Source organism: Chaetomium fimeti (assembly GCF_033439085.1).
Source record: "Chaetomium fimeti strain CBS 168.71 chromosome Unknown B0H64scaffold_13, whole genome shotgun sequence".
In the NCBI taxonomy this organism is placed as follows: Eukaryota; Fungi; Ascomycota; class Sordariomycetes; order Sordariales; family Chaetomiaceae; genus Chaetomium; species Chaetomium fimeti.
This window is the reverse complement of record NW_026944341.1, coordinates 414,778-429,597: the sequence shown is the minus strand read 5'-3', so window position 1 is coordinate 429,597 and position 14,820 is coordinate 414,778. Positions and strand designations below refer to the sequence as shown.

At 56.0% G+C, this 14,820-nt stretch overlaps 5 protein-coding genes across 5 annotated transcripts; 3 read left to right on the top strand and 2 right to left on the bottom strand.

The window, feature by feature from the left end:
- Window positions 1-296: 296 nt before the first annotated feature.
- On the bottom strand, window positions 297-819 carry B0H64DRAFT_378693 (uncharacterized protein; the record flags this gene model as incomplete). Its single annotated transcript, XM_062802602.1, has 3 exons — window positions 297-325; window positions 379-502; window positions 634-819. The coding sequence occupies 3 exons, from the start codon at window positions 817-819 to the stop codon at window positions 297-299; spliced, it is 339 nt and encodes a 112-aa protein (XP_062654002.1).
- Window positions 820-1,130: 311 nt separating this feature from the next.
- Window positions 1,131-2,641, bottom strand: B0H64DRAFT_59485 (Alpha/Beta hydrolase protein). Its single transcript, XM_062808485.1, has 2 exons — window positions 1,745-2,641; window positions 1,131-1,686 (listed from the first exon to the last, which is right to left on the bottom strand). The coding sequence occupies exons 1-2, from the start codon at window positions 2,462-2,464 to the stop codon at window positions 1,513-1,515; spliced, it is 894 nt and encodes a 297-aa protein (XP_062654001.1). The 5' UTR covers window positions 2,465-2,641; the 3' UTR covers window positions 1,131-1,512.
- Window positions 2,642-3,967: 1,326 nt separating this feature from the next.
- Window positions 3,968-5,329, top strand: B0H64DRAFT_452552 (uncharacterized protein; the record flags this gene model as incomplete). Its single annotated transcript, XM_062807205.1, has 3 exons — window positions 3,968-4,086; window positions 4,167-4,709; window positions 4,810-5,329. The coding sequence occupies 3 exons, from the start codon at window positions 3,968-3,970 to the stop codon at window positions 5,327-5,329; spliced, it is 1,182 nt and encodes a 393-aa protein (XP_062654000.1).
- Window positions 5,330-9,078: 3,749 nt separating this feature from the next.
- Window positions 9,079-11,297, top strand: B0H64DRAFT_350467 (uncharacterized protein). Its single transcript, XM_062801432.1, has 4 exons — window positions 9,079-9,711; window positions 9,773-10,249; window positions 10,336-10,860; window positions 10,946-11,297. The coding sequence occupies exons 1-4, from the start codon at window positions 9,305-9,307 to the stop codon at window positions 11,076-11,078; spliced, it is 1,542 nt and encodes a 513-aa protein (XP_062653999.1). The 5' UTR covers window positions 9,079-9,304; the 3' UTR covers window positions 11,079-11,297.
- A 1,951-nt stretch (window positions 11,298-13,248) lies between these two features.
- On the top strand, window positions 13,249-14,463 carry B0H64DRAFT_59445 (uncharacterized protein). Its single transcript, XM_062808484.1, has 3 exons — window positions 13,249-13,717; window positions 13,775-13,945; window positions 14,045-14,463. Exons 1-3 carry the CDS (start codon window positions 13,358-13,360, stop codon window positions 14,405-14,407), a joined length of 894 nt encoding a protein of 297 aa, XP_062653998.1. The 5' UTR covers window positions 13,249-13,357; the 3' UTR covers window positions 14,408-14,463.
- Window positions 14,464-14,820: the final 357 nt, after the last annotated feature.

Sequence of the window (14,820 nt, the reverse complement as noted above, 5' to 3'; positions counted from 1 at the left end):
AACGATTTGCCTGGGCGAAACGATGAATAATATCATCCCGGGTACCGCGTTGGGCTCAAGTTATTCCTGGGTTTGTTCGTATCTTTGGACACCGGGCTTGGATGGTATCAATGGCCGCTTTTCTTTTTGAAATCCGGCCCTCTGTAACATTCCAGTTGTTCTTCTCGTTGTTTGCGTCACGGTGTGCGAACGCGCCGCGATGGGAGTTTATCGGGTCCCAGGTATAGTACGAAGCCACACGCTACATCGGCGAGGAATCAGAACACAACACGTAGGGCCAGTGTACACACTCCAACTCACATCGTTGCAGATGAACGTCGTCGTACTGTACAACTAGTCCACGCAGCTGCACCTCTTCAGCCCGGGGAGCACGCGCACCTGACCCAAGATGGTCCGGTCCGTTCACAATGACCTGCTGAACATTGCGCATGGGTAACAGAAGCCATGGGTACCACTGGGAGATAGTCGACTTCGAGCAGGCACTCGGCCGCAGACTCGACCACTACAAAACCCACCAATACCAAACCAACCCCCCAGGTTAGAAGAGGAAGGGACTTTTACGAGTACCGCAGAGTATGTGAGCCTCCAGCTCTCTCTTCGACGTTCTTGAGGCTAATTAAACCACGGGCGTACTAGGAACTCCATGGCATCGCCCAGGGGATCCGTCATGCCGGCCAGGTTCGCGCCGTCCTTCTTGCTCACCTCCACGCCGTTTTTACTCGCCTGGGCGCCGCCCTTGTTAGGGTCCTGCTTCGTGGCCTTCTCGTCGGCCGCCCTCTCGACCCTTCTGGCCTCTTGTCTGGCTTTCTTCGCCGTCATCTTCTCGCCCGTGGCATGGTCGCCATTTGTTTGGCCGCCAGGTGTGATGTCCACCACCCCAATATTGCGCAAGAAGAACAAGAAAATGCTGGACAAAGTCGAGACCACGACCAAGAAACACTACATTTATACATCGAGGGGCGACCAGGCTGGGAAGACGAGTTGTGATGGGGGGCTTTGCACTGACGAGTTTGGCAAACCGGGTGTCTTCCCCGTGTAAGCCTCGCTCGACCTCGTCGAAGCGGCAGCCTTAGATGATGTTCCCCTTATTTACGGGATCTCTCGGCAAACGGAACCCATGACGGAGAAGACTGGATATGAAGGGCCGCTGAGGCCTGTATCAAGAGCGCGGAGCTTATCAACGGTGGCTAACTAGGTACGTACCCCATCTTCCCTCGCGTTGCCAAAACCGGGTTCGGGTCCAGCCTTCATCTCTAGCTACAGTGGTAGGACGGTGTCCGACATGAGGTACCGAGGACTAGGTACCTAGTGTTGTGACCAAGGAAAGGAACAACTGCTCGAGACCCGTAGACCGCAAGACTGCGTTTGGGGATACCAGAATTAGTTCGCTTGAGATCTTGGGTGAGCCAGCCGAGTCTCTGACCAGAACAGTATTTACCGCCCGGCACGGTCTTGTATTATGCCCTGAAGGGTTGAGCAGGTATTGTGTATCTCTTTTTCGTGGTGATTAATTCACTTGTACTTGTTGACCATCTGGAGCAGACTGGCCCCGACCTCCTTGGGGTTCGTCGCGTTCAAGTAATGATGGCCGCCTTGGATCATGGTGAGGGTGGCCTCCTTGGATGAGGTGAACAGCTTGATCTGTTCAGCAGGGACCGTCGTCCCGAACGGCGCATCGTCGGTTCCCTTCGGAAACTGTCAGCTTTTGCCCATACACGCACGCACACACCACAACATCGCATACCTGTAGCCAGTACACGGGGCAAGTAATATCCCTGACCCTGCGGCAAAGCCCATCCCTGTCCAGCAGGCACGCCAGCGCCATCTTGACCTTCTTCCTGCCCTCATCGCCCTTGTATATCTCCTTCAGCGTCTCAGTCCAGAACGCAACCATCTCGGCGGTACCGCCAGCACCAAAACCCAGCGACGCGACCATGCCACACCAGACATCATCAACCACAAAATCCGGCGTCGGCGTCGTGCTGCACCACTTCTCAAAGAAGGGCTCCAGCAGCGTCTTGGGATCCCAGCACCCCTTGCCGCGCGAGTCGGCCGACTCGTAGTCCATCGACGTACCGAGCAGCATGAGGCCCTGGATGCGGTCCGGGGCGAGCAGGGCCATGCGCGCGACCATCCAGCCGCCCTGGCTGGTGCCGAGCGCGAAGGCCCTGCCGACCCCGAGCTTGTCCATCACCTGCAGCGCCATGACCGCCGTGTCCCAGTAGGTGAAGTGCTCCGTCGCGCAGCTGGTCGCGCCGTGGCCGAGTGGTTCGATGGCTAGTAGGTTGAGTGTGTTTGTGAGGGAGGCGTCGCTGAATTGCTCCCGGTAGAGTGACACTGTCGTGCACATGGAGTTGATGAGCACGCAGGTCGGCTTGGATGGGTCGTAGGTCCCGCCGGAGAGGGCGTAGCCGGCCTTGATGCCGCCGAGGTGTGGTACCTCGACCGTGGTGGTGGCTGCCATGGTGATGGTGTGTGTGTCGGTACTGGTGAGTTGTGATGGGGTGATGAGGTGCTGTTCTCGGCGGCAGGGTGTAGGTCTGTGTTGCCTCGGTGTGTGAGACCGGTTCGACTTGCACTGACTCGGGCTTCCACGTGGAGGGACGCGGAGAAGCAACCGCACTGATCGACAGAGAGGTTCGTCTCGGGGTCCGGTCTTGGAGATAACTGGAGCGCTAGTAGCGGAGACAGTTGGAGCACCTCTTCGGCGAACTGCTGGTGAGGGGTTCCTTGTCAAGTGGAGGCCCGACTCCAGCGCGCGACGCGAAGAGTTCCAGATCCGGGAGAGTGTCGGTCAAAGGGTGCGGCTAGGCCCGAATTAATAACGCCCCGATCGGCATTGTTGTTGATTGGCCATATTAACCAACTGGAATGGAGCCCGGCTTCGTTCCGTTGTTAGCACGTTAGTTAGCGAGCTTAGTACAAATTTGTCAGTAGTTGACGAGTGGTTTTCGAGACGGGTCCTTGTGAAACTCGTCGGCATCGCCGGAAGGGTCGGTTCGGGCGGTATGGGCGGGCATGTTGGTTCGGTGGTTCGCCATGAGTGGCGGTTGAGTGTTTGCCACCTCGAAGCAGGCCCGATATTGAAGGGGTTTAATGTCTTGATGGCCAAGGTACGATGTGCAAAAGCAACATACGCTTTGCCATGCTTTGCTCTACTGGTCAGCCTGTCAACCAATGCCAGCCTTGATGGCCACTGATGGCCAAGTTGTTGCCGCCCCCAAGTGCCGTGGAAGTGCCGAGGAGGTGGACCTCGGCGGAGACTGTCGTTGTTGCACCCCTTTCCCGCTGCAACGCTCCTGGTTATGCCAAGAAGCCGTGGACATCTCCAACGGATAGGGAAGTGTTGTCCGTTTACGACACAGGAAAACCCTTTGCAAACCCTACCAAGTATCATCCCTGGAAACCCCATTGTCTTCCACTCGTTGAGAAAACCGTTGTCTGAACGGTGGACCTCTCCCCACTGGGCTCCCACGAACTCTCCGGCCCGAACCGTTGTGATTGGAGAAGCAGGAAAAAGGAAAATAACGGTCTTCTGACGCCTGTGTTCCCCTCAAGGACGACGACCCCGAGCCCATGATGTTCAACTTCTCGAAGATGCCAAGGGCGCGGCTTGCTTATTGTTTCACCATGGCAAGGTACCTGCAGGGGAGTGACGTGATCGGAGAGTCGGGCTGATCAACAATCTCGACTGTCGTGTGAGTTAAATCACCGGTCGATAGCAACGTCTCAAGACCCTTGGGCAACTCTCGGCGATCGACCCACCCCACACGCCCCATGTAAGAGTAGCTTCAGATACGACATAAGACGCCTGTCAAGTGAAACTTTGTCGTATCCCTGTCCGTGGCGCCCACGTTGTTGTTGAGCATGGTGACAACTCAAAATCCGGCAACTTCCCTGTAGCCGGCCAGCCCTTTGATCCTTCGATCCTGCGTCTTTACTCAAATCCAACGACACCAGAACGACCATGGCGGACTCTGTGCTCCCTGGAATCCCGGGGTACGACCCTCACAACCTCCAACCATGGACCGTTGAGGTCGTCGCATCAGTGACCGTCCTCGCCGTTGTGTCAGTAGCGCTGAGGTTGTTCAGCCGCCACTTGAAGGGACAAAAGCTCTGGTGGGATGACTACATGATCATATTTTCCCAGGTATGCCGTTCCCGAGGTACTACTTAGGGTGCCAACATCTCACGGCCGGTGACAACACCACTGACTCCAACCCTGGCCAGTTATGGAACTTCGTCGTCGTCGGATTCATTTTTGCCATGCATAGCGCCGGTATGGGCATTCACGCAGACCATGTTTCCATGGACAATCTTGTTCTCGTGGCCAAGTTCCTCGTCGTGGCCGAGATCCTCTACATTTTTAATCTGGTGTGGACCAAAATCGCCATTTTGCTGATGTATTACCGCATTTTCCACTTCGCCTATTTCAAGAAAATGGCCTACGGCATCGGCGGCTTCGTCGTGGCCTGGTGCATAACGTGTACCTTTCTTTTCATTTTCATCTGTGTGCCTGTGGAAAAACTATGGTATCCGGATCTCCCCGGCCACTGCATCGATCAAGTCGGCACCTGGATCGCAAACGCGGCATCCACCATCCTCACCGACGTCGTCATCCTGATCCTGCCAATCCCGCAGGTGTGGAAGTTGCAGCTGCGGAGGCCGGAGAAGATCGGTGTCACCATCGCCTTTTGCTTGGGCTTCTTGTAAGTGAACCGGCGTTTTGTTTCCCTCCTCTCTCCTTTCTCTTCTTCAGTTCCCATCGCGTCGTTTTTCCTCGTGTGATTCTCACTGACTCGGCGCCAGCGTCGTCTTTGCCTCCGCATACCGCTTCAGCGTCCTCTTCTCCTACACCAACGACGACCCAAGCTACAGCCTCGCCCCTACCGTGGGGTGGACGGCCATCGAAATGTCCGCCGGCATCGTTTCCGCCTGCCTCCCGACCCTCGGCCCCGTCATGACCTTTTTTGCCGGCAAAGTGGGCATCAAGCGGACCATCCTGACCTCCCGCGCCGGAGCCACCACTGGCGCCTCGTCGAGGAACTTTCCCAAGTCGACAACGCCGTCCCTCAGCGACCGCACCGAGGTGGAGCTCCACAAGTCTACCAAGAAGGATAACGGGACGTTTTACCGTTTGCCCGACGATCAGACCTCGGGGAATACAACACGGGGGGTGGATGCCGAGCTCCGACCGGAACATGGATACGGGTATACTGTGACGAGTCGGCCGGCGGGTCCGAAGGCGGATGGAGCCAGCCTGAGCGGTGACGAGGTCCCGTTGCATGGTATCCGGGTACATAAAGACTTCAAGCAGGTTGGCGCTTGAGGATCTGGCAACTTTGCTGGCCGGTTGGTTGACAAGGGCGGTGTATTGCTATTCTTCATGGCTTGGTGGATTACTGCAAGAGCGTCTGCATTAGCGAAGCGTTGTACTTGAGCATATATATTTGTAGGATAATGTTGCTTCGTGCCTTCAACACGGAGTGTTACCAAACACGCCTAGGTATTGGTTTGGCATGGTCATTGGCATAACTCGGGCCCATCGTATAGGTCCCTCCAGCGTGGGATTTTATCGAACTCAGTGTGGTACCGTTGCCCTCACGGCGCCTCTCTCTTATGCTCGGCCCCATTTGGTGATGCGATCTCGGGGTGTATTTCTCTATGTATTTGTCCCTTGATTCTGATCCTTCTTCACTATATCCTCCTCTTCGATGTGCGCTGTACATCACGGTGTCGTCTGCTTCTATGCATCCTTCTCCCCAAGATAGCCCCCTCTCATCGTACCCTGCGCTTCCATGTATCCTCTTTTTCGGTATCATTCTCTTCATTGTATCCCGTTGTTCAATGTATCCCCCTCTTAAATGTATCCCCCTCCTGAATACCCTTCGCTAACGTGTCCCTCGTTTGCACGTGGTGTTCACGGGTGACCCTGAGTTCCGTATCGCCCGCCGACCGATCAACATCCGCCCCTGAATGCCGAGAACAAACACAGGTAGACGCCAAGGGGAGCCCCTGACTGTGAAGCAATGCTGTCAAGCCTTCCCTTTGTGTCCTCTGAATTATTGATTGGGGTTGGTGTGACGTTCTTTTACTTGGCTTGGATTTCTTTTCCCAAAAGGCAGGGACCCAAGGTCAGACGCCTTTGTTTGGAGTAATACGACAATGTCCTGTCTGAGAACCGGGTTAGCTTCGTACCCTAACTAGTCCATTGGCAATGGTGCCAGTGTGTGATCCTGATTGTGAACCTTTCCAGCGGCAAACCACAAAGCACACACTCAGCTGTTTCTACTGCTCGGGGATCTTCCCACACTTTCCACAGTCAACAGGACAATACTTTCCTGGTTCATGCGGCTGCCTTGTTCAGTCCCTTTTCGTTAACTGCCATAGTGCTGAGAGGGACAATGGCCATGAATATGGTATTTGACTTTGGGTTGTCTGGCTTGTATTTGGTGACCGGGAGTTGACTCTTTGACACCATGCCGACAGGAATCGTTTATGATAAGACAAGTAAAAAAAGGAAGTAACTTACATATGTCCAGGCATTATCCTTCCAGTTTTCCTTCTCTCATTCTTGTTCAGGGTGGTCTGTATTATTGACCGAGTGTGACCAAAGTCTCGTCTCATCTCCACGCTGTGATCAGAGATCTCTACTAGGTGTTCCCATCAAGCTCTTGACAGTGCGGCATCTTGTTGTTCGGCAGTGGGGCGTTGCCCATCTGCAACTGAGCATTGCACTGCAGTCCCTCTCTTGCTCGTCTATAAATCGACCTCTTCCTACCCTTCTCGATCTTCCTCTTACCACAAACTTCAAATCACACCACCAAAATTTCAAGTTTTTAAAAATTTCAACAAGACCAAGATGTCGTGAGTCTCCCTCCATGATGCCTTCATCGACCCATTGCCCTTCTCAGCCTTAATTTCCTCCTGGCGAGCCTCTTCTGGCGCCCTACCATCCGCTGCTCCCTCTTGGCCACCGTTCCTCCGTTCTGGGCCCCCTGGCGGCCAGATTATGGCGTTACATCTCTCTCCACCTTCTTCATTCACTTCCCGCGTGATAGCTGACATTATTACACCTGCTTAGCTCCGGAAACTCGGATCTCCTCGACTTCCACAGCCGTAAGTCAGCTGCACAACACCGCCTCGCCGGGCTCCCAACCCGACCGTTTCGGCACACAGCCATCCCCTGTACTGACTGCGACCTAGAATCGGTGAGCTTCATCCCGGTAAGTGCCCAAGCGCGTCACTTGGTTGACCACCTCGTGACGTCGGGTAACTGCTGGGGGAAGGTCTTCCGGGAGGCTTCGTGGAAGGCGTGGCGGGCCGAGCACGCCAGCAACGAGGAACGATGGTATAATGCCATCGTGTCCGAGATGCGATTGCGGGGTATGTTGGTGTTTTTCTTTATTTTTCTGCTGTCTATTCCTATTTTTGTGTTTTCACCTTTGGTGCCTTTTCTTGTTTTTCCTGCCCTTGGTGCTTTTCTTGTTTTGTTCCCACCTTTTCCAATGCTTCCGTTCTCCTCACCTCGCCTTATGTATCTTCCTCTCCTCTCTCGGCCTTCTCCAGTCATCCCTCGCTCAGCTGGGTCCCCCGTCACGCAGCTTGCTGTGCTCAAAAGCAATGAAGCTAACCGGCTTGTGTCAACAGTTGTCGGGGCTGCCCTCGCGGGTATGCCATAAAAGCCGGCATTCCCCCAACCGCCGTTGCTGGCAGAAAGAGGATGTGGTGGTGGTGGGTGGGCGGGGGAAGAAAGAGGGAGGAGGAGGGGGGGGGGGGGGGGGGTAAAGAAATCCAGACTGCTGTCGGGTGGTGGCCCTGTCGCTGGCCTGCTTAAGGTACGCCATTTCCCTTTCACTTTGTTCCGTTCTTCCTGCCTTTCCTTTCATCCACCATTCGCTAACCATGAACAGGCTCCTCCGGGTCTTCTGCGGCCGCCGCGGCGCGTGGCGAAAAGAAGAAGCTGGCCAGCCGTTTCGATGTGCAAGGTATGGCCAACGTGCTCACTTGAATCTTTTTGTTGTGGGCTACACACTAACCTCAACACCACAGGTCGCAACATCAGCGGCCCTGCCTATTCGATTCGCGCTGTGCCAGCTGTCTCTTCCTCGCGTTCCGGTGGCCGGAGGTGCGGAACTCAACCCGGGTGTTCAAGCTTAACCGGGGGTGTCCGGTCTTGGGTGGTATGTATCCGGACTTGTGATTCCTTGCGGCTCCTGCTAACCACGCAACAGACGACCGAGGGCCGAATTTAGGACGCCTCCGTTTGCCTCGGCCCCGAGGTAAACGAGTTCGTCTCGGTCTCGCTCTTCCAAACTCGGTTCCCGTCGTGCAAGTCCGCCAAAATCATGTCCGACGCCATGACTAGCCCGTCCCGGGGGTGCGGGTTCGTACGCTTCGGCGAGGAAGCCGACCAACGCCGACGGTGCCGCCGCGATTCGACTCGCAGGCCATGGGGCGCCCGCAGCAACGTCGACAAGGCTGCTGCTGCTGCAGAAGCCCGGCCGGGCCCTCGCGGGTCCGTCTTTGACGATAATGCCGGCAAGAACGACAACACCGCCAGCATTGGTAATGCCATGGTGAAGGCCATGGCCAATACCATGAGCAAGAACACTGGCAGCAAGCGGGTTCGCCCCTCGCGTGGTCGCTCCCAGAACAACCCTCCGGGCCACGGTTCGCCGTTGAGAGTTGCTGTTGCGGCTGGGAGTTGGGGACGGGGTTTTGACATGGGACTTTGGAGTTGAGGATCTTGCAGGACATGGGGAGGGAGGGGTGTTAGAAGGGTACCTATGGTGAGCACATTTCGGCAACATCGAGTCTAAAATTACACATATCACCTTGTCACGCTTGGGTCTTCATTAAAGTGATTGCGGTAGACAACCGTATCACCAGAGAATGCGCTCATCCCTGTGGGAATTGTCGAGTGCATGTGCGGTGAAACTCGGGGGTGTACAGCTGTCCCTGGGACGGCACAAACTGTTATGCACTGCATACACACTGGTTCCCAACGATGAGCTGAGCTGTGGGATAAGCACATGGCATCGTGAGAAATCTCCGAATTCCGGGTCAACACGGCACCACAAAATGCAACACTCGACCATCAGGGTAACTGCCGGGCCTTCAGCCAGAGGGTCCGTCTATCTGAGCCATTACAGCCGGAATATATTCATCTAAATATACCTCTAAACTCTGGTCGTTCTTGGTATCTTTAGACTGCGGGGTCACTGACAGCACACGGCCGAATGCTGAAAATGTTCAAAATGCCCAATCCCTCGGCGTTGGGCCCTTTCCCCGGCCCTTCGGCATGCAAGCAACAGAGAGCAGCGAGGCGACAATGGCGGCACGATTCCTATCAGTTGCAGCGCTGACTGCTGTTCTTGCTCCAGCAGTTGGGAATGGATTTGCTTGGGCACAAATACCCGCAGGTTGCACCGCCAATTCCTTCACAACACCAAGCTGGCTTGTCCAGGACTTCACGTCTCAGATAGCGGCAAACTTGACTGTTGCCTCGTTTCATGCTCTTAACAGGGCTACCAACGTCACAGCGGAGCTCAGGTGTACTTCAACTACCCCAACGGCAGGATGGCAAAGCTGCAGGTCCAGGAATCAGACCGAACAACCGTTCCTCGCGTCGTTCCAGGCCGACACCTCGACAGCCTGGTTCATGTTCAATGAGACATGGCCTTGTGACGACATGACCCCGAGCCAGCCGTACGTATCATCACACCATCTCCCTCGACTCACCGACGCCGCTAACCCACTGATGCTACAGGCTCACGTTCTCCGCCCTTGGAAACGGCTCAGTTGCCCTTAACTGCACAACCGACGAGAGTGAAACCACGACCTGTAATTCGGCAAAGCCTCTGCTTGTCAAAGCTGCCCTCTCCTCTCCCGTCAAAATCACTCCATCATATGTTAGTGGACCACCAGGACATGACATCGCAGGATGTGCCTCCCAGCCGGCCTGGGAGGTGGTAGCCAGCCAGATCAACCTCAGAAAGCTGTCAGGACAGCGCCAGTCCGGAAACGCCTTCGTCATCGTCAGGAACGACCACCTGGGCTACACCGCTTCCTGCGGCGGAGTTCTGAGCGCTGCTGCCGGGCCACAACCTCTGTCATGCGAGGGGCAAGTGCCATATCGCCGGGCTGACAAGTACCAAATCGACACCACCCTCTCGTTCGAACCCGACACGTTCGCACTCGGCATCGACCAGACCTGGTTCTGCGACGACCAAGACCCAGCGCAGCCGTGAGCCAACAACCCCCCTCTCCCTTCCCCTCTTCCCACACCCCCATCTTTCAAGGCCATCACTAACACCACCCCACCAACCGCAGCCTCTCCATCACCGGCTCCGGCACCATCCCCCTCGCGCTCGAATGCAGCGTCTTCAACGAGACCACCACCGAAACCACGACCTTCTGCTCCGGCGGCACGGACGGCACCGTCGCCGGCAACGTGACCGCGCGCGGCCTGCTCCCGCCCTACTCGCTCAACGACCCGCTGCCCACGGGCGAGAGCTGCACCATCTCGTCCGTCACCTCGCCGGCCTGGTGGTTCAACGGGTTCGAGACCAACACGACGACGGCGAACAGTGATATGGTGACCGCGCGGTTTGGGATGGAGCTGCAGACGGCGGCGGCGTCGACGGGGAATTTTGCGATTGTGGCGGCCGATGGCGTGCCCGTGTCGGAGGTGCCGACGAACTCGTCGGCGGATTTGCAGTGGAATAAGTGCGTGTTGCAGTCGGTGGGCGATGTGGCGCTCGCGCCGACGGGGTGTGAGTTTCGGTATGATATGGCCAGTCGGTTCTTGGGGCTGAGGGTGAATTGGACGTGTTCGGATTTGGATCCGGGGAGTCCGTAAGTTGGTTTCTCTGGTTGCTGCTTTTGGCGGTAATGGGAGCGAAGTCGGTACGGTGTTGTGCTAACTACCATGGTGTTGCAGAGTCATGTTCGGCGGAGAGGTGCGCACGCTGGTGCCCGAGTTCACCTGCGTCACGACGGGGACGAACATACGCTGTGCCTCGCCGATTACAGAGCCGTGGAGGGCGAACGTCTCGTCATTGGCTTGGATGTAGGGGGTGACGCCGAACCGCGACACCAAGATGGGGGACTTGGGGGCTTTTGTGGAACGGACTCAACGGATATGGCTACTCACGCAGGAGGATATATCATATATATATTGGTCAGCGTGGTCCTGTTCGATTTGTTCTCGCCCCTGATATCATTGTCTTCGAGACAGAGTGAAGCATACTGCCGCTCGCCGTCTCCGTAGCCAACTCCTCAGTTCTCAGCCCCTTCAAGTTGGAGCGCGCACCAAGAACAAGGCGATAATTAGAAGACCGGCGTAAGCACTCCATCGCGTGTCATGCTCACCGACACTCCCCGAGGATGCCTTCTGTCTTGATTGCGGGTCCAATGCAAATGTTGCCTTGCCTCAGCCAATAGTTTCCATTTGGGTGGTGTTGACTGGTTGAAATGGTCAGCTGTCGTTTTTGGGCTGGATGCCTTGGACAAGCCTGCATCATCCTAATTTCCCATGCACATTTAGTTAGTGTACGAGGCAAAGTGTGGAGGTGTGTAGATGGCCCATAAATGACCTCGGAATGTGGCCTTCGTCCTCTAGTCACCCGCGAAGCTGTCCGCCTCATCTCTAACCAGTATTCAACACGCACACCTACAGGCAAGGCCATTTATTCTCCTCGGCCTTTTCGACAAGTTCAACTAACGCTGGAACCATTCCACAGGTACGCCATGTGCCAACAACTGTACCCCAGGGTCAGATACAGCTGTCTACACGAGGTCGAGCAGCTACCGTACATCATCAAGTGTCCGAGAACCGATAGGCGGCCTGAATGCGAGAGACCGAAGAACAACTACAGCCTGGGCATTGCATCTAGGAGGGGTAGATGCCCGGATTGTGAGGATGTTGGGACTTGCTGGCCTGCACACGGCGGACTACCACGAGGCATGAACAGAGCAACGAGTTGGCGAGGGCTTGCCCGAGGAAGACGGCGGCCGTGGAACACGCCTCGCGACACATAAACGGAGCCAACCCCAGGGGCGGTTCCTTGCCTAGCAGAGGACGGCTTTGCACCTGACGAGGGTCATAACCTGGTTCCCTCGCCTCTCTCGGGCCCGCTCATTGTTGGGTTTCCCGGTGCGCCATCCTCCTCGTCACACACGGAACACGGAGCTTCGCGGCTTAAACGCAACTGTCAAGTCATGCAGCGAGTTCACCGTATCGAGTCGGGCCACAAAACAACCGGGGACTTCGAGCCCCTGCTCCAGTCGCCAACTCTATCACCGAGCAGCCCTCGTTGCCTCGACACCATCTTCCGCCTCGGCTTGGCACAACCTCAATCCCAGAGTTGAGGTAAAATGATGATCCGGATTAAGTTCACCTCGTCTCGGCCGAGCACCGCTTCGCCGAGGTTGATGACCAAGCGTTGGTTCGGCGAGTATGAATTGATTGGGGGCGTCAGTGGGTAGGCGGGCAACATCTCGTTCAGCCCGAGTGGGCCGTTGCCGAGGGGGGGGGGGGGGGGGGCTGAAACCGGAACACTTGGTTAGGGGCGAGGCGATGGGGTGACATGTCCTCTGGGACGGAGTATGTTCCAAGAAGAATTTGTGAAGAATGGAAGGGACGCGGACGGTGAGGAAAAGAGTGGTGATCTGGTGATTCTTGAATCCATGAGCGTGGAGTTTTGGCACAATTGAATGAGATTATTAATCACGGGCAGGTTGCCTTTTTTCGTCTGTGGTCTTGAGATTCCCCCGTCTGACAGGCACCAAATCAGAAAACGTCACCTTGCTTGGCTTCGCTTGTCTTGACCATTCGAAGTGGGTAAACGCGTCCCTTCACGCGGCCTTTCAGCCGCTAATTGGGTGATTACTCAACCACGACTCCGTCATCCCAAGTGAGGGTGTGAGGAGTTGCTTGCCAAGGTGCACATACTGTCAGACGGTTCGGGAGACCTCTTAGTTGTTGACTAATTCGACGCGAACTAGCGAGAATATTGAATACTGATATTGTGTGTTTGGGCGTCAAAAGGGACAGTTTGATGACGAGGCCTATGATCGGGCGGTCGTCAGCCCATAGATTGAGGCTTGGGAGGTTGCAGAATGCCAGTTTGCAGCTCGGAGTTACGAAGGGGGTGAGCATCGAGTTGGAATTCCGGCGCGGCTGCATGCGGATTATAAACCGCGGATCACCTCCGTTATGACATCCATCTCAGTCGACACTGACATCCCAACATCATAACACCCTCTACACGCTCAGTTCAAACAACAAGTCAACAACACTGCACTCAACAACACCAAAAACACACACAATATCTCGAAACCAACCTCTACAATGCATATCACCGTCGTCCCAGCTTCCCCCAAGACCGCCCAGGCCGCCATCCGCGTCCTCCTCGCCGATCCCTCCCACCCCACCGTCAGGGGTTACTATCGCGATCTCGCCAAAGTCCCCGCTGAATTCAAGGCTCACGCCTGCTTCGAGGCCGTCCAGGGCGATGTCGACGACGGAGCAACCCTCGACTTCTCCGACTCCGACGCCGTCTTCCACATCACCCCGCCCTTTTTCGGGAACTCGAGCCCCGTCGAGCATGCCCGCCGCGTGTCGGAGAACGTCAAGGCGGCGACCAAGAAGGCTTCCGTCCAGCGACTTGTCCTCGTGTCGAGCATGGGTGCTCAGTATGACCATGGGACTGTAAGTCACATTGCAACTCGCGACCCAAACTGAGCCACTCACCAATACCTCATCCAGGGCGAGATCCTGAGCAACCACGAGGCCGAGGTCGTCCTTGGCGATGCCGCGCCCGAGGTTGTCTTTGTCCGCTGCGGTTTCTTCATGGAGAACTGGGGCATGGGCCTGGAGACGCTCGCCGCCGGCTTCCTGCACACCACGCTCACCCCCCTGGACCATCCCCTGCAGATGGTAAGCAAGCAGCCCAGCACACCAGCACACCACCCCCTCCCCCCCAACAAGCAAAACAACAACCCCCCCTCCCTTAACCTAAGCTAACCCATCTCCCAGATCGCCGTCAAAGACATCGGCGCCACCTGCGCCGCCGAAGTCCTCGCCACGGGCACGCCCCTGCCCGGCAGCAGCCCGTACGCCTTCGACCTGCAGGGCCCGCGCCCCTACACGTCGGCCGACGTGCACAAAATCTTTGAGGAGGTGACCGGCAAGAGCATCGAGCTGCGGCTGGTGGAGAAGGAGGCGCTCGACGACTTTTACGCCGCCGTCTTCCCGCCCGTGGTCGCAGCTTATTATGCCGAGATGAATAAGAGTTATTTGCCGGGTGCTATCTTGCATGTGGACCCGCAGCCGACGGGGGCGACCAAGTATGGGACGACTGAGTTGAGGGAGGTGGTGGAGCAGTTGGTGGGGGCTTGAGTGGTGGTGCAGTTTAGGGATGATGGGGTTTGTTAGTTGTTGGTGTTTTGGACTTGTTCGTAGAATGTCTTTCTGAGATTTGTTAGTCAAATGCTTTTAGGGGGTAGCTGCCGTTCCTAGAATGCAATCATGAGCTTTTTGAGTTCTGCCTTGATTTCTGCCATGACTTATCACCTTGTGTAATAGTTAATACATGTGGTTCGGGGCTACCTCTTCCTCTCGGACCAATTTACGGACAAGAAATTCAGACAGAAACCACAACACCTCTGCATTATACAACGGCAACTTGCATTCATTACCCAGAGATTTGCAAGTTTTGTGTATTCAATGCGGCCAGCGAAGCGCTGCCAGCAATACGCCCACATTTCAAGCTCCAAGAACCGGATTCCGACTCGGGAAGATCTCTGTAGGTA

What these genes read in the sequence shown, in the direction of transcription:
- B0H64DRAFT_59485 (XM_062808485.1), bottom strand. Translation starts at nt 2,464, where the DNA reads ATGGCAGCCACCACCACGGTCGAGGTACCACACCTCGGCGGCATCAAG. An exon ending in GCCCCGTGTACTGGCTACAG is followed by an intron (nt 1,687 to 1,744) that starts GTATGCGATGTT and finishes CAGTTTCCGAAG; the next exon opens with GGAACCGACGATGCGCCGTT.
- B0H64DRAFT_350467 (XM_062801432.1), top strand. Translation starts at nt 9,305, where the DNA reads ATGCAAGCAACAGAGAGCAGCGAGGCGACAATGGCGGCACGATTCCTA. An exon ending in GACATGACCCCGAGCCAGCC is followed by an intron (nt 9,712 to 9,772) that starts GTACGTATCATC and finishes CTGATGCTACAG; the next exon opens with GCTCACGTTCTCCGCCCTTG. An exon ending in GACCAAGACCCAGCGCAGCC is followed by an intron (nt 10,250 to 10,335) that starts GTGAGCCAACAA and finishes CACCAACCGCAG; the next exon opens with CCTCTCCATCACCGGCTCCG.
- B0H64DRAFT_59445 (XM_062808484.1), top strand. Translation starts at nt 13,358, where the DNA reads ATGCATATCACCGTCGTCCCAGCTTCCCCCAAGACCGCCCAGGCCGCC. An exon ending in CTCAGTATGACCATGGGACT is followed by an intron (nt 13,718 to 13,774) that starts GTAAGTCACATT and finishes TACCTCATCCAG; the next exon opens with GGCGAGATCCTGAGCAACCA. An exon ending in TGGACCATCCCCTGCAGATG is followed by an intron (nt 13,946 to 14,044) that starts GTAAGCAAGCAG and finishes CCCATCTCCCAG; the next exon opens with ATCGCCGTCAAAGACATCGG.